Raw genomic sequence first — 24,109 nt, forward strand, 5'->3', positions numbered from 1 at the left:
CATACAAAAAGATAATTTCAGCGATATTTCAGTATGCATCACAAATCCAAAGGTTTTAGCTTATAATAGAATAAAGAGTTCTATGCAACTCTTTGGGGTTGTGGTAGCTCTGAAAGGAAACAACCTACCAGGATTACATGATAGTACTTTCTATTTCCTTAAAGTTTCTTGTCTGTTCACAGGCCAGAGGTACAAGTCAGTATTGTCCCTCCCAGTAGTGGACATTTCCCTCCCCATTGCACAGTGGCTTCCATTGGGCATGATCTGTAGCAGAAAGCAAGCTGCTAGAATGCTATTCTTCCCTACTCTGGCTTTTTTTTTTTCAGAGGAGTTCAAGATAGAGTTATCTTTACCAGATGTGTGAAAAGGAAGTCTCCTTCAGAAAAAGGGAAAAATTTTCCAGAGCCTTTAAATCCACTTTTTGCATCAGACGAGGAAAGTCCCTGTTATTAAAAAGGTGCTTTTGTCCTCTCCCCTCATTTCTTGTTCCATCTCTAGTCTACATATTTTCCTCTCAAGTGTTTCCATAATCCCTTCACTGTTGCATATGAATACCTCTTAGCCATTGATATATTTCTCTTTGCATCATTGCAGGCAAGTAGGGAAGAAATAGAAAGTGGAATAAAAAGATTGAGTTATTTCTTCTGGTTATACAGGAAGTCTTGGTGCATCAACCCCAGCTACCAAAGTACTGTTTAGAAAACCTTCCTCTCATTTATTTATTAATTTTTTTTTTTGCAAACACAAATGTTTAAGAACAACTTGTCATTTGGAAAAATTCACTTCTGTATAAAATGTTTTATCACACATTTCTCCATAGGGTAGAACATAACAAACATTTCTGAATAGGTTTTACAGTTTGATTTACATTATTCAGTGATGAAAATATCTGTCTGTTTTTTCTCATGTTATAAAACATTCCTTCCATTTAGAATATTGTTATTCCCCTAAATTACTGCACCAACACAAAAGCAAGAAACACCTGGTAACATCCTCAGAGATTCTAGCACCTGCCCACAGAAAGGGCAGCTGCTGGCACTAGTAATAAATAAGCAGACAGATACAGATATAGGTAAATAAATAAAAGCTGTTCACTGGCTTTAAGCCAGCAGAAATCCAGATACTTTCCATATGTTTCTGCCTTCTCACATCTGGGAAAAAACACATTGTACTAGTTTCATTCTGCCACGATAATACACTGGATACTGTACCAAAATCTTTTAGCAATGGATGTTTTAAGTCTTGTTTGATTTTTAATGCTGACTCTTTCATAAATAATTTTGATTCATAAGAAGAGTTTTTTGGAGGTGAATAGCAGTGAAGGCAAGAAGGGGAAAGTATCATAGTTCATGAAATTATACCTTCATATGACATGCTTCTTTATAAAGTACTTTATTATGTACCATAACATTTTCTCTATAAATGATGCTGCACCATCTTATAAAAATGCAGATTTTCAAGGTTTAACAACCAATCCAGGTGATACACATGTCTAGGAAAATTCCCCTGGAAGCCAGTAAGAAGCCTGTATAAAATGCACTGTCTTATTACAAAGATGTAACAACTTTGCGCTTTGTAATGTTCATGGTTATGTCTGTCTTAGAGGTGAATACTCTGAAAACATGACGGTTGCCCCAGAACTTCTTCCATCCTCTGAATTGATTAGGCAATATCAAATAAGAAAGCCCGTTCTGGAGTACCATGGCAATAACTGCCAATAAATAAGGCTAACCTAAAATGTAACAGACCAAACATGACTTGTAAAGAAAATACTCCTCTGTGAAACAGCCAGCAAAAGGCTAAGGAAAGTGAAAAGAGGAAAAACCTCAGAGAAACTTTCACAAGGAAAAGATAAGCAGCATTCAGGCAAAGTATACAATTACCTAAATCACTGCAAGATAGTGCAATATCACTGCAAAATCACTGCAATAGCTGGCAAGAGAAAATAATGCATAATAAATCAAATCACAGCCTGCACCTTTAACAGTCAGACCCATCATACCAGAACCAACTGGAAACACTGAGTTTCCTAGTGACAAACCAAGTAGAAATTTTCATTTAGGAGCATATGAAATCGAACAAATTTCATAGGAAATTTGAACAAATGGACTTGATTTTGTCTTAGCTGCATCACTTTTCCCTTCATCTTATCAAAAGAGTATCATAATCAATTTGGATGTTGTACTACAGCCAAAACAACTTACAAGTAAAACATACAAAGTTTGAATTATAAATGCTCCACTTCAAACATAAAATAAAGGACACCACTGTAGACCACGACAGATTTAGTTGAGAACAAAGTGATCTTTCAGAAGGTCAAGCTAACATAAATTGCTAAAAATTACTCAAAATAATAGTTTCAAAGATGTTTAAGTAAAAAGAACAAGTCAACCAGACCTTCAGACATTACTGAGATAATACTATGCTTGACCCTGATGATTTCCTTCAGTGTATGATTTAGATGATTTAAAATGAACTATGTTTGATTTTAAAAACAAAGGGTGAGTTAGGAAATGCTTTAAGATAGAAATTCTCAAAACTCGGTCCACAGAGAAATTTGTAATGGTCCAAACCTTCCATGAAGGAGGTGGAAATACACCGTTTTTATCTGAAAGAGAATACTCAAAAGAGGAGCAGATGCATTACAGGGCAGAGCCAAACCAGCAAACCATAGATCAAGAGCAAGGGATTCTTAGCCAACTGAGGGTGATGGGGAAGAGTACAGTAATATGTGGAGGAATCTGTGCTTCAAGCATGGGAATTAATACTCCCCACTTGCCCAAGTTTCTTTTACACAGGAACTAGGGCAAGAAGAACAGAGGTTGTACGTATCCAGAGAAGGTCCCAGCATGGAGTCAAAACATTGAAGGGGCATAAGTTGAAATCAAGGACCCGGAAGGTATTTCCAGGTCCCACACCTCAGTCCTGGCTTTAGAGTTCACTTCAGACACAGATAGAGATCATGTTTTGTTAAGGATCCTGCTACTTAGGCTATTTTAGGTATGCAGGTCTAGAACTCCAAATACTTTAATGAACAAGGAAAATGTGAGCAAATATGTTATTTGACGTGAAATGTAATATTTTATGCATCATGTTCTAATAATAAATTTAACTACTTTCTGTACAGGAGAAAAAGAGGCAAGAAAAAGAGATGATTTAGCATAGGTTTTTACCATGGCATTTAAAACCAAAATACTAGAAGCTTAGTCCTGTTTCAGTTTGGATCAGGGCACAAGCAGGGGTTGGTCATCTTATTTATTTATTTATTTATTTTTAATTAGGGAGAGGGAGAGTCAGTACAGAGAGAATGTAACCCTAAAACCTAGGGAAAAAGAACATGAAGACTTAACCACAACTGCAAGCAGGCAGCAGAAACAGCCTTTGCCAGGTACGATTGCTTCTTTCAGACTGCTGGCATCTCACACACAAAGTTGGGGATACAGAGAAAAATATGCAGGCACTGCACTGGGCATAGAAAATTATTAGGTAAATACAGTCCAAATCTCATAAAATAGTTTGAAAAACTAGTTCACTCATCTCAAGATGAATTCTACCACCCATGCAGAGAATTCATAAAAATGCAATATTTAAGGCAAGTTAGAGACAGCTTATAAAATACAATGCTCAAAATAAAAAGATCGGGAACCTAGCAACTCTGTTGTCATCGTTCTTTCTTCCTTTCATAGTTAAGGACATTTATTTCTCCCAAGATGAAGTTCACAGTGGAATTCTCCAAAGAATAACACAAATATATCACATACCTTGAAGTCACAGCTTCCATGAATTCATCAAGGAGATCATCATAGGCTTGACCTCTGATTCTCTTGTGTCTCAGCCCAATATACAAAGGATCTTTCAGCAGTGCCTGTTAAAAAAATGTTTGAACTACTAGATGAACAAGTTACACTAGTACATTCTACATTAATAAGAAGGGGGACAACAATACAGTGTTTGAAGATTAACCCAAGCATATGAAGTACATATCCATTTATCCACCTCTATATAAAGACTGAAGAACTGCAACAAAGAGATTAAAGAAACAGCCTTTTGTATCAAGGAAAATGGATACTCTAGTATCAAAGGAAGGGTATTGTTTCCAAGTGAAAAAGTAAAAGTTTAATCTAGAAAGTCAGGTTTCAAAAGTATCTTTTAAAAAGCTTTAGTTAGTTCTTTTCTCTTTTTCCATTACATCCTGACAGCACTCTGACATTAAAAAAGCTGTATTCTTTACTTTTATCTTCATGTTTCACAAATGCCTTCCAAAGAACACTTTGTCCATCATTTCAGCTGTGTTGACAAGCTGATATTCAGATAATGTGCTGCTTTCTAAAATTCAATATGCGAAAACATAAACAAGTCATTGATCTTATCCTTACAGCTTTCTAAAGTATCAGTTTAGACTATAGCATTCTTCATTTCAGTTATACATGTCCATCATTTGCATACGGTTCTGAATTTTTCTATGCTTAAAACTTGCAGTTTTTCTTCTTTGACGACTCTGATCCAAACTTTGCTCCAGGACCACAAAAACACCAAGCCCATTTTACTCCATGTCTTCACTACTGGACAGTTTTATCTTGGCTTGATTTGTTTCCATGTAAAAATTTAGAAACTTACTAAATGCATTCAAAGTGTTCTGCAATTCCTTCTGACAATTTACTCCAGCAGTTCCCCGGCTCAACACATTCAGTGGCTCTCCCAGGATCACACACCCAAAGACACTCTCTGCTATTACATTTTACAGACCTCTAAAAATGAATAAGATAATTTATCTGTTGTATCTAGTATATAATCCTTCCACATGTGGCCAAACATCTTGCAGAATCAGCCAGTAGCTTGACTAAGCACTTGTCATCTGAAAACAATTTCCAAACCCAACACTGCTGCAGAAACCTGTACACCAACTTCAATTAAGAAGACATCATAAAGAAAACTACAGACCGCCTCTCATTGCAGGACAGCCTTCAGTGAGCAACACAAAGTTGTATTGGGTTTACATGGTGAGGTTTTGGTAGTGGGGGGGGGGGTGCAGGGGTGGCCTCTGCGAGAAGCACCCAGCAGCTGCTCCATGTCAGAGCAGAGCCAGCTCCAAAAGGGACCTGCTGCTGGCCAGAGCTGGGCCAGGGAGAGACGCTGGGTGGGCCTCTGGGAGAGCAGATTGAAGGAAGGGAGAAAAAAACAGCTGGGCAACAGCAGCTGGGAGAGAGGGGAGTGAGAAACAGCCTGGCAGACACCAAGGTCGGTGAAGAATTAGGGGCAGGAGGTTCTCCAGGCCCTGGAGCAGCAGTTCCCCTGTGGTCTGTGGAGAGGCCCCTGGTGGAGCAGGCTGTCCACCTGCAGCCCATGGGTCCCACATGGAGCAGATCTCCACGCTGCAGCCCCCCCATGGGTGGAGGAGCCCCCGGGGGAGCAGGTGGATGTGGCCTGGAGGAGGCTGCAGCCCATGGAGAGCCCCCGCAGGAGCAGGCCCTGGGCCGGAGCTGCAGCCCCTGGAGAGGAGCCCCCGCAGGAGCAGGGGGTCTGGGGGGAGCTGCCGCCCAGCCGTGGGGGCCCCGTGCTGGAGCAGTTTGCTCCTGGGGGATGGACCCTGTGGGACGGAGCCGTGTGGGAGCAGTGCTTGAGGAGCGGCTGCCTGTGGGCAGCCCACGCAGGCTCAGTTCGAGAAGGATGGCATCCTGTGGAGAGGATGAAGCATCAGGGACTGACCGTAGCCCCCTTTCCCTGTTCCCCTGTACTGCTCAAGGGAGGAGGTGGAAGAGGGTGGATGGGGGGGAAGGTGGTTTTAGTTTGCTTTTAGTTTCTCACTGTCCTAGCCGGCTAGTGCCAGTCAATAAATTGTGTTTGTCTCCCTATGTTGAGTCTCTTTTGCCTGTGATGATAATCAGTGAGTGATCTGCCTGTCCTTATCTCAACCCATGGGGTCTTTTCATCATACTTTCTCCCCCTTTTCCTTTGAGGAGGGGGAGTAAAAGAGTGGCTACTATGGAATTTAGCTGTTCAGCAGGGCAAAACCACCACAGAATATTTTAGAGAAGCGCCTAAATTCTTTTTACAGTTCTTTTATGTAGTAGATCTGAAAAACCCTTGGGTCACAAACCTCAGCTGAAGACTGATAAGTAACAAACTACTGTGCTGGTCTACAGATAGTGATATTTGTTTCTGCCTCACTTTTCTTTCCACTTCAATAAAAAACATAAAAGATATCACTTACAATGTTAAAAAAAAAAAGATTAAAATATGTTTTTTTTTTTTTAAAAGTTGCTGAACACATCACCATTTCAAAACAATTTCTAATGCATTACTTATAGACTTTCAGAAGATATACATCATTAGCTCAACTGATTAAACTGAAGAACACATAAAGGTTAGAACTAAAATGAATTTGTAAGTGAAGGTAATATCACTATATATTCATAATTATTTTCATTCTTTCCTTCACCAATTCTATGTAGCATTCATGTTTGAAGAGCATATTCTTTGGCTAAAATAATTTTACCTCTTTTTTTACACTATTCTAGGCGTTCTAGCAGTAAAACCAAAATCACAATTACGTATCTATCCCAGATACTGCAGGAAAATCCGTCAAGAGCTGGATGCTGCGTACCTTCTAAAGTAATTTTCTCTGTTGCATGCTCTTCTGTTTTTATACAATCGTTTCCAATTTTGCAGTTAAGAACTATTTCTGGAATGAGTTTTTCATTCCCATTTTGAGTTTCCCTAGCTATTTCAAATAACCTCTGGAAAATCTGACATATCAGGGATAATTTTATTTCTCTGGGAGATAAATTCATAGGAAATGCAAATTAACTTTTTTTTTTTTTTTTTTTTTTTTTTTTTTTTTATCATTGTGAGACCTTAAGATGAGTTTGGAAACCCTGTGCGAGCTGCATCGTGCTTCCCACCAGACGGAGCAAGCAAGGCTGGAAAGCAGAACTGCCAAGCAGCAGGAGCCTCCCTGCTGGGCATCTCTGTCAAGAGCATCACAGGGGAGCTGAGAGACAACAAGCAAAATCCCACTGCTACAGCTTTCCTAGCTACTAGGTGTCTGCTGCTCTGTGTCCTTTGCAAGCACATCGAATACTCCCTGATCCAATCTAGATTAAGGCAAATTGTTTTTTCCTAAGAGGCAAATTGATTTTTATTTATTTTCTTTAACACACTGCTGCAACACTTTTATCAATCAATCAGTCTGTGTTCTCATTTGCAAAATAATACCCAAAGAGGAGGAAAGGAGGAAAGGAAAGGAAGGAGGGAAGGAGGGAAGAAAAAAGAAACAAAACATATATCTTTGCCCCCTTTATTTTTAAAATTCTCAAGATGTTTCAGAAACTTCACAGCCAGACTGAGTCATACTGATTGCATCATGAAGGCAGCTTATGCTGGGCAGTAATTCTGTAAAAGTTCAAGAGAAATATGTGTTCACATTTATGCTGTCTTTAAAAAGTGCTAAATAAGCCACAGATCTGCCTTGAAACATAGGCTCTTATCTCTCTTATACCTCTTTTTACATCTTAAATATATGTAGGCATTTAAATCTATAGCTAATACTAAAACTCAGAACTCCAAAACAGCTCCATTTATAAAGACCACTATATAAATGTATTAACCTATCTTTTCATGTAGAATACTGAAAACAAAACAAAACAAAACAAAACATTTAACTCAGTGTTTCTGGGGTATGTTTAAACTTCCAGCCTGGGAAGTCTCACAAGTGCAAACAATTAATTCAGCAACACATCGCTGATGAAAAGGTTGGCCAGCTATATACCAAGAGCCTGAAATTCCTTTACAGCTCAGTGCCTTCTACTTCACAAACGTTACAGTTTGACAAGAAATAGCCCAAAAGTTCCTTTATAGTCCTGTTTGGAACAACCTATGAAGAAACCCAGGGCACAGACAAAAGAATTAAACATTTGACAAGTGAAAAGAACAGTGGTCATTTCTGAGCTCCGAGTGGCAAACCATTGTGGAGCTTCTCTATTTCTAAAAGGCGCTGAAGAATGAATAAGCTGCTTAAGCACATTATCCTGTTATTCAGGTCAACACCATGCAAACTGGGTCCCTGGTTGTTTGGTGTGGTTTTTTGTTGTTTGTTTTTTTTTTTTTTTTTAGAGTGTTCACACATCTTGAGAGATTAACATTTACTATTGACTATTTCATGGCTTTCAAAACAGATCACTGGAGAGAAAGTTCTATACCACAATCAAGTGTGTCAAGCTGACATGATGATTAGGTACTTTTCCTCAATGACTTGGGTTTCTTTTGTTCCCCAACTTGTTGTCAAAGCTTAAACTTTGTTTTGTTCTTTTGGAAACCTAATCTCCATCCAAACATAACTCTGCTTTTGCTGGTTAGTGGGTTTGTTATGCATATTAAGTGACACTGGAAAAACTGGCACAAGCTTATTTTTAGGCACGCTTATTCTAAGGCTAAGAAAAAAGTCCTAAAACATTAAGGTTTAGCAGTGTAGCACATTGAAGCTTTAATAGAAATAGGAGTTTACAAGAAGAAAGGGCTTAATTGACGCTCTGGTACTAGAAAGATCATATAGATCTATTTAGATCTTTAGGTGTTTAAAATAACAGAGTCCTTTGAAGCACCACCTGAGCATATTAAAACCATAATGACCTTTGAGGCTTTAAGAAAAAGGCAGGTCGTTTATACCATCTTACTTGTGCACACTTACAGTAAAGAGATCAGCAAACCATCAAAGTTCAAGCAAGGCTTGAGCTGTGCACCTGGCTTTAATTTATCTACAAAAGCCAAAGCAGCGAGAAACAGAAAATTGCACACACATATTTCATCAGGAGAGAACAAACATGCGGAAATGTCATCTATTCTCAAACTTGGCACCAAGAAGTTCTTTGGAACAGATACATATTTTAGTGTGTAGCTTCATGGAAAATTGGAGGTGAAGAACCCAGAGCAGCAAGACACTGAGCCTTCCCACTCACAAAGATGTCAGCAAAGAGCAGCCAGACCTCTCAATGCCACCTAGAAAGTATTTGGTGTACAGTAATGCTTCAGAGCAGAAATTTTTCCCATGACATTAAAAATGTCCAACCTCTCCATTTCTACAAATGGGAAATGATGTGCATGGAGCCACAATTATAAAACTGAAGGGGAATGACAGTTGTAGGGAACATCAGAAACTCTGTGACAAAGACATGCCTCTTCCCAGAAATGAAAAGCATTTCATTTGGTCCAGTGAGACACATAATAACCTAGAAAAATGGAGGAATGCCGATGCCTTTTCAACTTTTCATATTTTCTTACATTAAAACACCCCAGATTCTTCCTGTAAAGTTCTTTTTGTCTCAGTTTTCACAGATTGGGGAAGGGCTGATGAGCACAGTGGAATTTCTGTTCTCCAGAAAAGTTGGACGCTTCAGACCTCTTTTTTGTTTCCACTAGACTGAAATTTCACTCTATGTGAAACGTCTTCCAATAAAAGAGTTCATCAGTAAAAAATAATGTCTAAGTTTTGGACTTACCACTCACTTCTATCAAAATTAATTGTGTAGTAATCAATCTGCATTCGTTTAAACATGGGGTTTGCAAGCACTAACATGCTGAATCATGATTTTCTGCCCTGCAAGAACTGCTTACAGCTGCAAAGTGTTTTTTATGGCATTAGGAAGAACATATAAGATTTCGTTTCCTATTAGACTAGGAAGCTTTTTCTCTTTAAACGAGCTTTTTTTTGAAGTCTGAAATACAGGATGATGCCCTTAAAACAAACCGATTATGCGTTTCCAAATGCTGACTGAATTTCGGATGCACCAAATCCTGCAACTAACATGGACATTAATTGGGTTTGAGGGTGTAGAATGCTTTGTAAAAAGAAGTTTCATAATCAGGTAACTACTTTTTTTTCTTTGAACTACACTTTCCTCCTTACATATTTACTAAGAAGACACCATGGCCCTTCTTATCTAAACACAAGACCTTTTTCAACACAGTTGCAAACCACAAGGGAACTCTTGCAGAACGAAAAAGGGTCCTTATCCTCTGTTTCTTCCCAAAAGGAGATGTCATATTTGAGACGAGTTAACATCAGCTGCATGCTGGTGGACATGTCCAACAGACAGATACTACCTATAGTACAGTCGAACTAAAATAATAAATAAATAATAAACCCCCACCCGTAGCAATGAAAACTGCCCATTGGCAGACCTATGGCAGTCCAGAATTTAAAAGATGATACATTCGTAATGTTCCTTTGACATCAATCCATAACACAACTTTTCAGGGAAAGAATTTCTGTGGAAAAACATTTATAGCAAGGTTATTATGCACATTTGAGAGTTTGAAATAGAAATATTTATTAATATTATGATGGAGCAATATATTAACGTAACAGAAAAGAAGTTACAGTACTTCAAATTTTGTTTAAAATATTTTAAGGTTGTGTTAAAAGGTATGGAGAGTATGTCCTCTTCCATATGTGCATAATGATACTATCGTTTTGCACAGCTAAACTAGGCTTTTTCAGTTATTTTTCCATGAAGAGAGTCTTGATTCAGCCAGCCCAACTTGCTCTTTCTTTTCACAAGGCTGTTTATCTACAGCTTGACCTCTGCATCCTTTGCTTGCCTTCTGCTCACAAAGGTTATTAATTTCTTAACCTGAAGAGGAATTAGCAGTCAAAGCTTTGACTCGCACAAGCACTTAAGCCCATTGCTTGTACTGTAGAGGTAGCTCCCACACACGCAGACAGCTTTGCCCAGCTGAAAAATTGTCAGTTCCAGTGAACTTTAATTAAAAAAAAAAAAAAAAAAGCAAGACTATAATGACTGGAAAAAATGCTTCATGGAGGAATCTTGTAACACGCTATGAAATTACCACAGCCTGTCCCAGAGCAAGAGGCTGTACAAGACCAGACCGTGCCAAGGACATTCTGTGGCCGGCTTCCGGCGCATGCATGTGGCACGGGATAAAGGGCCCAGTGTGCGAGGCCTGCAGCCGTGATGTCTAATGGGTGGCTCCATCCACAGCCTGCCCACCACCCTCATCTCCTGGTCATGCAATGTGTAGCTCCCAAAAAGCTCTCCTGTGAAGCCAAAGCCCACAAGGCTAAAATTTACCATGCCAAAAAAAGTCACAACCTATGTGAGTGGCCCATGAAGCACGAAGTCCAAAGAGAAAAGGTGCTGCAGCCATGAGGCAAAACTGTTTTTGTTGTGCTGTCAGCTCTTTGTCAGGCAATACGTGGTGGTTTTGTTTGAGAGTCAGCTGGGGGAATCAGGCGAGCTGTGAAAAGCTCAGAGGGTTGTTGGGCTGCCGGGGGCTATGGTGTTGCTCTCTGGTTTGAGCCTGCAAGGCTGAGTCACTCTGAGCTTACTTCTAAAATACTGGAAAGGAGAAGATACATTTCAGAAAGAAAAAGCTCACCTCACCATTTTCAGGTGTAATTCAAGATATCTGAGCACCTTGAATCTCACAGTGCTGGTTGCAGCCAGGTGCCAATCAGTGATGCATTTGCCTTAGGAAGTTCCTTCCAAGACTAACTTTCCCATTCCCAAAAACATGGAATTCACATGGACCCTTGAACTTCTTTCTGGATTGCCTCTAACATTACAAGCAACACACTGCAGCTACACTAACTGTATATGTTGCCATCCTTTATACTGAATACTAAAAATGAATTTTTTTAAAAGGCAATAATACATCAAGAGAATGATACATTTTTTCGGAACAGTTAGGTTTTTGCTCTACCTGCTTACATTTCCAATATACTGTGAAAGAGATTCACTAACAAAAAAAGATACAGCTATTCCAGTAAACTTCCATTACTACTAAAAATTTCTTGAAGTAAAATTAATTGCAGAATCCAGTTTAAACCACTCTGTACACTACAGCAGCTTCCAGTTAGAGAAGAGCTGCAAGTATAGCTCAAGAGATGAGCTATATGAGATGACTGAAGATGAGCTATAAGAGATGACTGAAGAATACTCCAGAGTACATAATTGTCATACAACAGATGAAGTAAAAAAAAAAAAAAAAAAGGAAAAAAAGTTTTTTTCCTGGAAATTTAAATGCCACTGGAAGTTCTTCTGGTGAAACAGCTTACATTGCCTCTTTTCAAACACAGAATCTATCGTCTCAAAACAATAAGAAGCAAATATCATAGAACTGCCATCACTGACTTTGCAGTACAAGCTGTGCATTGTTCCTAAGGAGAAAAGCAGATGTTGTCTTCTGGGCTGGATTAGATGTTATTTATGAAAGTGCTGTAACTAGAGGAGAGAAAACAAACAAACAAACAAACAAACAAACAAACAAAAAAACTCCTTCAAAGCTATCAAGTTATTTTGTCAAATCTGCGTATTAGAAAAATAAAAAACTATGAGTGATCTCCAAGGAAATACAAATACAGTTGCTCCAACATCTTCTGTTAACTGAAAGTTAGCTTTGAAACTCTAAAACTCATGAAATCCTTTATAGATCTCACTTTTGATCCTTATACCACATTTACTTGATTAGCTGTAGAATTCTTTTTCCTGATATGTGTTTTTGTGCCTCCACCATCCAGATGCATTGAGTCCATTTTTCAGATCTACATTTAACTTCTCCACTAAACGGCAACTATGCCAAGGTGCTCATTACTAAGACATCACATTGTTAGGAGGATGGGCAATTTCTAATTTTAGAATGTCCTTAATGTATGCAACATAAAATCTAGAATGATCTATTTGCTGTGTGCCTTGTGCCAATCCAAAAATAAAGGCAAGCTTTGTACAAAGGGCACATGTGGGTAGAACACAGAGGCAGCTGTATTCCTGGGATGAACACTATGTGGAGACAAGAAACGTATCTGCAGTAACACACTTCAGTGATCATTTCATTTGCTCTTTACTGGAAAACTCTTGTAAAATGCTGAATTTATATCTCCCAACAGATGCCCTAAAATTTGGCAGGAGTAGGAAAAAAACTCCTTTTTTTTTTTTTTTTTTTTACTTTATCCGTATTTATTGTTTTAAGTATCCTAGATAAATTAAAGTAAATTTTAGCAGAGGTTTTCTAACTCTTCTCCCTCCTCCTCATCTGACCATATGCTGTCTTTTTCTCCATAGACAGAAATACGATGGCACATAAACAGGCAAATAAACTGCAGGTATTACTTCGATACATATCTCTTGGTTGTGTTACTATTCTAAAAAAAAACTCTTCCAGTTCCTCATCTTGACGATCACCTTTCTAAAGAGTTTTGTAAATGAAATAGAAACAAAAGAAAAAACTAAACTCATCTTTCATGTAACAGGGAAAAGTCAAGAGTGGCTGAAGGAAGCCCCAGGGTTAGGGTTAGGGTTAAGGTAGGATCCTTAAAAGGAAGAATTTCCCAACTATGTATTTTAAAACTCAATACTGGACAATTCCTATAAGGCCATGGGAAATTCAGCTTTCTGGTAATGGAGCTCAGACAACAGCCTGCTCCTCTCCCTGTGAATTTTTCTCTCTTCCTTAGATACAACATATTAGTCCCCATTTAATATTTCTTTCTGTCTCTTCCTCTTAAGAGGTTGCAAATGATTTTGGTAACAGAACAGCATCACCCCAATATCTAAGGTACTAAGATATCTAGTACTGCTGCACTACTTCAGGCTAGCATGCTCCATATCATATGCTGCCAGAACTGCATCTAGCAGAGTTGGTAATGAGATCAGAGAGGCCTAATTCATTGTGTATTTTAGGATACACAAAAAAATATACAGCAAGATAAAGACACTGCATTATGTTTAACAATTTCGGAGAAATCTCCTAATGTTAACATCTGTCTGCAGGGATAGGGATGATGCCAACTCCACAAATGCCTGTAATTTGAGTTGGAATTTGGAAGACGCTCAGAACCACGGTTTTGGAGCAAGATTTCATCAGACGCAATTTCAGGATGCATAACTCTTTTATACAGTAAAACTGAAAACAAATGGTTGTCTGCATGCCAGTGGCATTTCTTGAAAATCTTAATCTCTTGACTGTTGAGAAAACAATAGTCCTGAAGAATTTGACATTGTTTAGGACTTCAGTAGATTATGCTGCATATAATAAATCTTTTAAAATAGAGATAATAATCAGAAAGCAAAGAAATCTGATAAATCTCTTGCATTTAATACATGTAATTATCAGACCACCTAGCAAGACATCTCCTACAACCACTGACATCTATTTTATATAAAAGCTTTTAGTGAATTCCCAAAAAAGCTCAGACTAACAAGCTCTCTACAGAACTGGTTGTCAACAGCCCCCATACAGCTAATGACCATCATTTCTTCTTCATGAACCTCATCAACTAAACAGCTAACATCTCAATCTGTATGTGCTGTCACACACCCCAAAACATTTAACAATATCCTTCATAATTTGAAATATACCTGATGGAGAATGGGAACAAGCTACAGAGATAGATTAGCACCACCAAACTTTAAAAGTTTATTGTTTTTAAAAACGTGAAGGAAGATATGAACCCCCACCCAAAAATGCTGAAAGAATGCTACGGACTTGTGGGTGCCACAGTAAATGCTTATAATAAATTACAGAAGGTATTCAAACAACAATATTTAAGAAGGTTTAAGAAAGGTTAGAATAGTATCTAGAGTAACCTACATAGTACCCTGAATAACAAGTCTAGCCTCGGTGAAAATTTTTCTAGAAATTGGAGGTGTTTTATTTTTTTTTCAACTCACAGTTTGACAGCACACAAATTCTGACTCGAGTCCACCACATAGTTAACTGAACAGAATTTTAACATATCCACAAATGTATTGCTTATAAAATTGAAAATCTTATTCCATATTATCAGCACATCTTGTTTCTGTATCAACAGTTCTGATATTTCGCTTTGATTTTCTTTCATGTGTAACTATTAGTCTCCATCATTTGTTGTATTCTTGTCTTCTCAGTTCTACTAAACCTATGGTGGCCATTCACCAAAAAAACTTGTGGTCATATTCACCAAAATATCTTTGACCCTGACATCTCTCTGTCCTGTGCTGACGCTCAGCCATGATCTTCACTGGAGCTAAATGGGCTGGGTCTCTTCCTACATATAAAGGTAGTCACATTAACAATGTCCCTTTGACTGATGGGAAATTATTAATCAAGTCTGGTGACATTCTTTTGACACTGACTTTTCAGCTGTTGACTTTGTCTATCCTAACAACAGGAAAAAAAAAGGCAGAAGCAGTTCTGTGCACAAAGTAGAACTCCTCCTGCAAGGCTCAACAGTTGTAGGAGCACCCTTCCCGTTAGCTGGTGACGTTTTGTCCCAGACACTAGGCCTATTTCCATGAAAGCACAAATTATGCATCTTATCTCACATTTTGTACTAGTAGCTATATTTATGGCACCTTCCCTCTCGTCTTCTCCATTGCTTGTCAAATTGCTGAAGAAGCAGATATCTAGCATTTACTGTTTCAGAAAGAATACAAGCCAACAAAAACAAACAGTATCTGTTGCTGTCTTCTGAGTTTGAAGAGTTGGAAATGTTTGATATATCTTGAAATAAAGTCTGCCATCAGTTTGGTCTATGGATATTCATGCATACTATCCAAAATAAGCATTTCCAGATATTCATTTCTGCCCTCTTTTATAGATCCCCTTTGCTGAAAAGTGGTGTGAAAAGAAATGAAATGGACTGACAGAATTGCTGTTAACATCAGTATACAGCTCATGCTTTTTTAATATGAGATGAAACCGAGACTTAAATCCTGTGCCAGCATTTATGTTATTTCTTGCTAATGCCCTTTCCTCCTCAGCTTCTTCTCGTGTCCTAAAAATCCCTGCAGATATGCTGTTTGGTAAATATGACGATCCGAAATACCATCTGGCTTCATCACATTTTCCATGGTCTAATGAAGTAGAATATTTCACAAAAGAAATATTCATAAATAGCATATTTCATAAAAATAAATTAACAGTCTCAGAAAAAGAATAGCACACTCTCCTAGCCAAAATGGCAAAGTTCAAAGGATGACAATGGAACAACAGTGAGAGACAATTGGTGAGGTCTTCTCACACACTAAGCAGTAGAATAGCATTTCTTAATGATACAAATTGTTTGTTTAATAAGAGGTTGAAATACATTGAAGAAAAAAAAAAAAAGTTTTAACCTTTTTAGAAGCCTTCTGTGCAGTGCAGCAACCACATGTCTGAGTAGAGAGGAAAGTGAAGTGCAAATCAGGTATGAATTCACGTTATCTAAATTAAGAGCCCGTATTGGATATCTCAACATCTAAGGTTGTCTAAGCTCTTGTCTAAGCCATTCAACAAAAATAGGTAGTTTTAAGATACAGTTCATTAAACCAATTTGAGACAGCTACAAGAAGTGTTCACTTTTCTTCATAAAATTAGCCTCTGATAATTAGTTCAGGTTTGGATGACTTTCAAGCTACTCATCTCTTGCCCAGCCATTTGAGGTTTATTGAGTTCAGCAGTGGGGGCCCAGGTTATTAAGATGAATCATTCAAATATGAGATTATAATTGCTCATTCTGTTGAATCGTAAGTATGGGAAAGATAAAAGAGAAGAGGCAAAAATGTGGCTGGCTATGTGGGTATACTAGAAAAGTCTAGATTTGGGTCTAGTACCCATACAATGTAAGAAGTCTGAATGGTTACAAGGAGACTGTGAATACTGATCTTCAGTATTTTATGGCAGTGTAAGTCTTTAAGCACAGGAAATACAGGACAAGGGTGAAGTTAACTCTGGTTTTGAAATATATAATAATATATTATTTTGCACAATATGAATACTAAAAATAGAAGATTTACTTGAAAGTCGCCTTTAATTTAATTGTACTAGAACATTTGATTGTGTTTTAGAGACTGTAGTAACCTTTTTGTTGTAAAATGACAACAGTAAACCCCAGGTGAAGAAAATTAAGCCTTTACATTTGTTTGTTGTTGTTGTTGTTGTTGTTTGTTTTGTTGTTGTTGATGTTGTTTTGTTATTATTTAAAAAGGACTGTAAGCATTTTTGCTACAAAATGTAGACCAGGATAGGTTTTATACTTATATTAGGACAAAAAGTGACAAGCATTATAACAGAAAATTTTAACACAGAATGCCTTTCCACTGTTAAGAAAGAAGCCCATTACAAGTGAATACACAGGTAATCAAAATGTTGTTAGTATACCTATTATGAAATTAAGTTAGAAAAATACTTAAACAGAATAAATGCTTAAAAACCAAGCCTGTTTAAATTTGAGTTTTATTGATAAATCTGCCAATACTCATATCTACTAAACTGTGCCTAACAAAATTTGAGAAAAGCATCTAAATGAAAACAAGGGAGGTGATGTAACACATTCCTCTGGGAATGCAGTGGTAAAGAATAGCACATGATATTCTCCATTTGCAAATGAGTCAAAACAATTAACAGCTCTAAATATGGTGAGGAAATGCTCTTCCCCTTTGTACACAATTAGTTCATAACAGGGGTAAGCAATGTTTTCTTGTTCAGCTCTCCTAATGCACACTTAGTGAATCCCTTAGGAAGCACAAGCCATTTGTACACAGTCTTCTACCAAATGAAGAATTAGAAGGTTTAATGCAAACAAGGAAACACCTAAGCACGTAGAAATAATAGTAATTAAAAGAATTGGGTCACTGAAAAAAGCCTGGACTGAAGAATGAGCCATTTTCCATTCCTAAGGATAAAGACAGAAACTTTTTGACAGTTGCCTGATGCATCTCATCAGTAAGCCTGCCTGCACACATCACACTGGATATGTTTGCAAGAAAAGAGTCTATGAAAATTGATTATAGTTCTCAGAGTAAATCTGGAACATAGAAACATATGGAAAAAAAATAAAAGAAACGGACAAAAGTCAGATGCAAACTACCATGCAGTCTGACATATTTAACGAGATTAAAAGAGGAAATGTGGTTTCCAAATAAAACATAGTATTCCAAAATGCAGAATATTCTGTGCAACAGAGACCTCCGTGTTAAGTAACAATTTACCATTTCTGTTGGTGAAAATATGGAATTTTCTAACATCCCACACATATTAACTCTGTGTATGATTTAATGGACACATCTGCATGAGCACAAAACACTTCCACATAAATGAATGTGAAGTCTGAACATGCACCTATGGTTAGATTGAGATAGAAAAAACTACTGTATACTATGATTACTGGAATTTAAAAAATAGCAGAACTCTATATTACTTCCGAATATTATGTGAAAAACACAAAGTTATCAAGAAATAGTACCTAACTTTGTGTGATGAAATATATTGAAACTAAATATTACTAACAATTTGGGCTGATGTCTGATTAGAGAGACATTTGGAGACTCTTATTTGACTCATTATTTATAATAATGGAAATGTCTGTATTAGAATAAAAGTCACATATATCAAAATTTATGTTTATTTTTTTCCCACAAGATTCAGAAGAGCACATAAAGAATTACAGTTCCTTCCCTATTTTCTGAATAAAGTCCAGGAAAGTCAGTAGATACAAGAAAGCACAAAGCAAGAATTCTAAGCTACAGAAGATGACTTTTGATAAGTCCTAACTTAACCAAACCCATTGCTACCATCATTATAAGAATTTCAATATCAAGTAATTCCAATGTCAGTAATAGTTACCAAACTGTCCCCACACAGCCCTACTTATTCACAGAAAATGAGGCAACATTCTGAATTTTTGATGGACGTTTGCATGGTGGTTTGTTTCTTACTTTAGTTAACAGAAAGTCATGTACTTTGAAATACTAAATTTCCAAATAAATTCTGTGGAAAAATCGTAATCAGCCCTATATGTTGTTAAATATCCCCAACTCACTCACTTCTCTGATCTGTATGTAAAGCTCTGTGCCAGTGGACATATTCCAGGGAGTATCTCACTAGCTCAGGCACATGGGAGCCAAGAAGCTTCTCAGGAAACTGCATCAGGCTGAAACGCCTGATCTACCGAGAAAAAATAATGAGGCATGGGAAATCCAAATGAAGTTTTGGAATCAGCTTTGGAATTTAAATGATGCTCCCCCTCCACCAAAAATGTAAAGTAACCCCCCAAACTAGTCTATCACAATTTATCAGTGTTTTAAGAACTTCATGTACATGTGACTCCTTGGAGTAAAGGAGGTTTATATTCAAGTTTGAAGTGGATTGTAACAACGGGAATGTACTTGACATCTTTCTTTAATGAAAAAATAGAGTTTATTGCATCATTTGAAGGACTCATCTCATGTCTGTAACAAACAGAAAGCTGCTACGAAAATATTAATGAGAAAGAAATAGCAGTGATAAGATATGACTCACTAAGAATAACATGAAAATGTTAATAAACCTGAAGAAAACACAGGGAAGATGATGTGTATAAAAGCCCAAAGAAGGCCTGAGAGACATTGGCATTTGCCACTGATATGCTTCTAACAAGCAAACAGAGGAACAGAAATATCTAGCTGAAACTGCTCTGTGATTTAACTAAAAATGCCACTCTACTTGAATATTTAATAACAATATAGATGTAGTCCTTCAATTCAATATCATGAATTACTTTTCAAGTATGTGAAAATCATGTATGACTACATGATTGACTATGTCCTTTGCTGAGTATGTCACCTAAAAACTATAACCCGGAATGCAGAGCATTTTTGGCAGCAATTGAACTTTTAGGTTAAAAAGTGGATACTTCATGATAAATAGTAAATATTTTTTGTCACTATATTACATTTGTTTTAAAATTACGTGTGTAAAAACTGCTACAAGTTATCCTCTAGCTCTGATGCATTTAACAAGTTAGGTCAATATTTCCTTCTGAGAGCAGACTCGACTTGTCAGGCTATTGATTTGGATATACTGTTCACAAGACAACAGATATAAACCTTTAATTTTCCATTCACTTCAAGTTTCATTTAAACTGAGCTTACTTAACGTAATTTCTTGTCTGTTGCCTAAAGCTGTGATATCATTTGTTCTTCCTCTTCTGTTTCGTTATTTTCCATGTGCTATCCTGACAATCCAACCTCACTTGGTCACAAGTCTCAAAATCTGAGAAATATAAAGCTATGAATTCACAGAACTGGCTGTTGGAAAATAATATTTTACAGAAATAGCTGCAGGTTAGTCAAAAGACTGTTTCAGTTCTACATGTGTCAATAACAGATCAGCAGCATGTCAGAAACATATTCAAATGGTAAATCTAGATTTATTATTACACTTATGAATTTTTGACACTTCAGAGTTAAAGTCAAAATAACTTTCAAAATTTTCAAGTTGTGAATGTTCCTAAATGTATTACCAGAACTGTTCCATAAGAGCACACTAAAGAGTAAGAAAAGGAAAGCTCTTCAAAAAGTGATGAAAAATATCTACCAGATACTGGTAATAAACTCAAGAAAGTTGTTCAAAGGACCTTGCAATAAGGGGCAAGTGGTGGCTGTTGTAAGTTGTATCCTTTCCCCAACTCACCCTTTAGGTCTGCAAATATACTATGGATGTTGGCACAGTTTTGGGTATTCCTGTTGTTTTAATAAAGCATGTTTAGGGGTGATGGGCAATGTCATATTTATTTTAGAAGTGAAATCTTCTGGAACACAATGGAGAAAAAATATTCTATACTGAAGTAAACACACTCTGTATGTTACTGTTTTGTCCCATTTAAGCTTCATATCACCATCAATGCAAAAATCCTTATCCTACCTAAATCTCTCTTTCATTGAAATCATGGTTTGAAGGACAATTTCAGATCAACCAGCAGCATCCATATCCCTTTCTGCATTTTTGGGAGATGCCAGACATACTCAGATTCAGACTTTCCATTTTCTTCCCACTACAGCCCATAAAATCCAGACTCGAAAAACCCTTAATCCTTTTTTTAACTCTCTCTTCAGCCTTTAGACAGTTAGACACATTAATTAAATTCTTTATCTTTTCCACTGTACCCAAGCCCCTTAATTTTAGAAGAACCATCAATAAAAACAGCTTGTACTTGTCCTCTCCCTTCTCTAACGCAGACTATGTCCACTCCAAATAACTGAATAGATTTAAAAGGAGACTACCAATGTCTGCAAAATATTTTTTTTCTTCTGCACAATGGGCTGGACAGAACCGTAATTCAGAACTGACTTGACTTTTCAGTGCTTCTGAGCAGTGAAAAGAAAAAATGACTCCTGATTGACTCTAGGGAAAGTTATACCCCACCACAATATTTTCTTGCCAAGTGGCAGGGAGAAAGGGGAGGAAAGAGGAATATTTTTGTATTTTCTCATTTGTTGAAGTGCTGGCAGTGTGCTATCAGGGAAGGATCTTACAGTAAGATCTAAGGGGAAATATTCCACTTGTAAAAATAGCACTGAATTTGTGAAAGAGAGCACAGCCAGCAAGAAAAACTCCTGAAAAGGCCTATATATATATTTATTTACTCCAGCAATAGTTTTACAAACCTTAATGTCTGGAGTAAAGCACAATTGTGCCACAGCATTACCTTTGAGCACCTGGTCTGCCCTTGCTGCTCTGTGGACAGGGAAATGAATCTGTCTACCTCAGCCAGCCAGGATAAGTTGATCAGATTCAACACAGCTACACGAGAAGCTGTGTATCCAGAAACCTCCAGCTGCATCACACGCAGCGTCATTTGCATGTCAGAAATGCTCAAAACTACTAGCAAACACAGTGCAGAAAATAACCTAGAAATGAGACCCCCATAGCCCAGGCTTCAAAAGTAGCTCCCTTCTATACAGACAGGAGCAACCTCTATTCGTGAAGCTCAGGAAGTGCCATTATTATTTTGCAGTAACGCTATCACTGAAGTGCTGGCTCTACTTCTAACAGCCATAATTCAAGGGCAAGGCAAGAGGAATATGAGCTCTTTAAATTCAGAGACCACAACCACTTTATAATACATTAACTACACAAAATACAGTGCAAAACCACAATGAATGCCAATTGTGACTAACTTATTTAGAAATTCTTACAGCTGTACACAATGTACATGATTTGTTTGATATGTTTATATCTTTAGTTTGATAAGATTACAAATTACAGTTTTCTGCTACAGTCAGCTTTCCTCTGTCCAAGTTTCTATTTTGGTTGGAATACAACTAATAGAAGCAGGTTTGTCTCTGTGTTTTATCAGCAGCTTCCTTTTTCACATTCATAGAGAGATATTTTGGAGGAATATGAAACCTGAAAGGCTGGTACCAGTACTTCTGACACTTGGAAGCAAACTGGGGAAATGCAGAAAGCTAACTGCAGCACCATGTTGAAGAACTGAGCTTGCATTTGCACCTCTGCTTTTCTGGATTCAGTCTTCTACGATGGATGCCTGTCATTCCTCCAGAAGCGTCTGAACTGCCAGCCCAGTAATGCTCATTGACCTATTTAGGACAACTGTGCGAGCTGCCACATTCCTGCATTTAAATATTTGCAGCAAGTTAAGGGAAAAATATTCCAAAGCAAGCATGCAGGAAATAGCTTGAGACAACAGCCCATGGTTCCTTACAGTCCCACAGTGTGGCAGACAAGGGAGCAGTAGCTGCTCGAGCAGCTGCACATTTCTCTCTCATGTGTGCTGTTTGGTACTTACATCTATATATTTGATAGTTTTATGAGTAAAGGAACAACTTCAGATAGGCATTTGCACAAAGTGAACTGACAGTCATGATTCATCTGCATGATGGTGTATAGGACCAGCCAGCTATTTAACTGTGTCTACCCAGTGCAATAAAAGGTTTGCATGCCCAGCTTTCTTGAAGCCATCCTGGATGCAGCTTGAATCATTGAATCATCTGGGTTGGGAAAGACCTTCACAATCACCAAGCCCAAACACCAGCATGATCTACTGAGTCCACAGAGCAATCTTGATAGCTGGCTCCAGGACCCAGAGGCTTGCTGCTAGAAACTCCCCACCTAACAAGTTCCTACAACGCCACTTGACTTTTCTGCACTGTGGGAAAGTACCATTTAAAAGAATGGAATGTTTTCTACCTACAAAGAAATTTATGGTAAATGCTAATACACAACTCATCCTTCCAAAGCTCCCACCACTGGCCATTCCCAGTACCGAATTCACACTGGCAATCTGCCCCCTGAGGACAGGACTGCTCTGCCAGCCCAGAAATTGCTATAGCTTTTCTTCTAAAATACCTGATAAACAGATTGCTGATTTCTCTATTAAGTATGCATTATTAGGTTAAGATTTTTACAGTCAGAAGAAACCTTTTCACTGTTGATTTGACTTCTGTGTAACACAAGCTGACAGCCTGCCTAGATTTTATTCCTGCTCTGGCTGGATAACACTACCAAACCACGGCTTATCTATGACCCTTGGATACTAAAATACTACCTCCAAGCCATCGATAAAGATATTAAACCTTTCAGAACCGAAAATAAACTCTGAAATACCACAAAACCAAAACTATTTTATTGTTCCTCACAGAAATATGTTTTAAATAGTGTTTTATGTAGTAACGCAGGTCTGGATTGTTTTTTCATTGGTCCTGTTTCTTAAATAGAACAGTATGAATTCAAATGTGTTACTGAAGGTAAAAATAAGAGCCGACCAAAAACCCGTAAATTCATTTTAACGCTAAATTAAATCTGGTTTTAATAACATGCTAATCGGGAATAGTTATTTTACTCTTATTGCTTGATTAGTCAATCTTTCTAATTTTACTAAAGCTCTGTGTCAGGCTATATAACCAGGACCACAACCAGAACCATTTTATTTTAAATAAAAGCCTTAGCTGTAATTCCATCTTCCTGAACTTCTCAATTTTTCCCAGATACAATTAAACCAGACAATACTTCCTCCCCACTCAGCTCAGCTTGCTTTCCAGCAAGCAAGTTCCAGAGTGTTTGTACCACAGGGTTTTTTGTTTGTTTTATATCATAACTGGCATTATTTGGACATCCTGATTTAAGGACTTTGACATATTGTTAAGGATTTTTAACATATTAATTCCCTGTTAACACAATGCAAACTAAGACTTCTCACTGAGAGATAAAACTGTCATTTAAAAACCATCTACCACATTTATATTGACAATGAACACTTCTACAAGTACCACCAAGGTGAAGTTTCAGGAACAACAGAAAAACTCATTCTTGCTCTTCATAATTAGTATGGATAAAGTTACTTTTCTTTAGTGTATTT

General features: G+C 37.5%; 1 protein-coding gene across 1 annotated transcript in view; it reads right to left on the reverse strand.

Annotated features, from left to right (window-relative positions):
• ME1 (malic enzyme 1) overlaps window positions 1-24,109 on the reverse strand; it is a 173,966-nt gene that overhangs the window by 67,406 nt on the left and 82,451 nt on the right. Inside the window, exon 6 of the mRNA XM_032184259.1 lies at window positions 3,762-3,865. Coding sequence (XP_032040150.1) covers window positions 3,762-3,865 — 104 coding nt within the window. The remainder of the gene's footprint in view (window positions 1-3,761; window positions 3,866-24,109) is intronic.

This window comes from Aythya fuligula, chromosome 3 (assembly GCF_009819795.1).
Source record: "Aythya fuligula isolate bAytFul2 chromosome 3, bAytFul2.pri, whole genome shotgun sequence".
NCBI lineage: Eukaryota > Metazoa > Chordata > Aves > Anseriformes > Anatidae > Aythya > Aythya fuligula.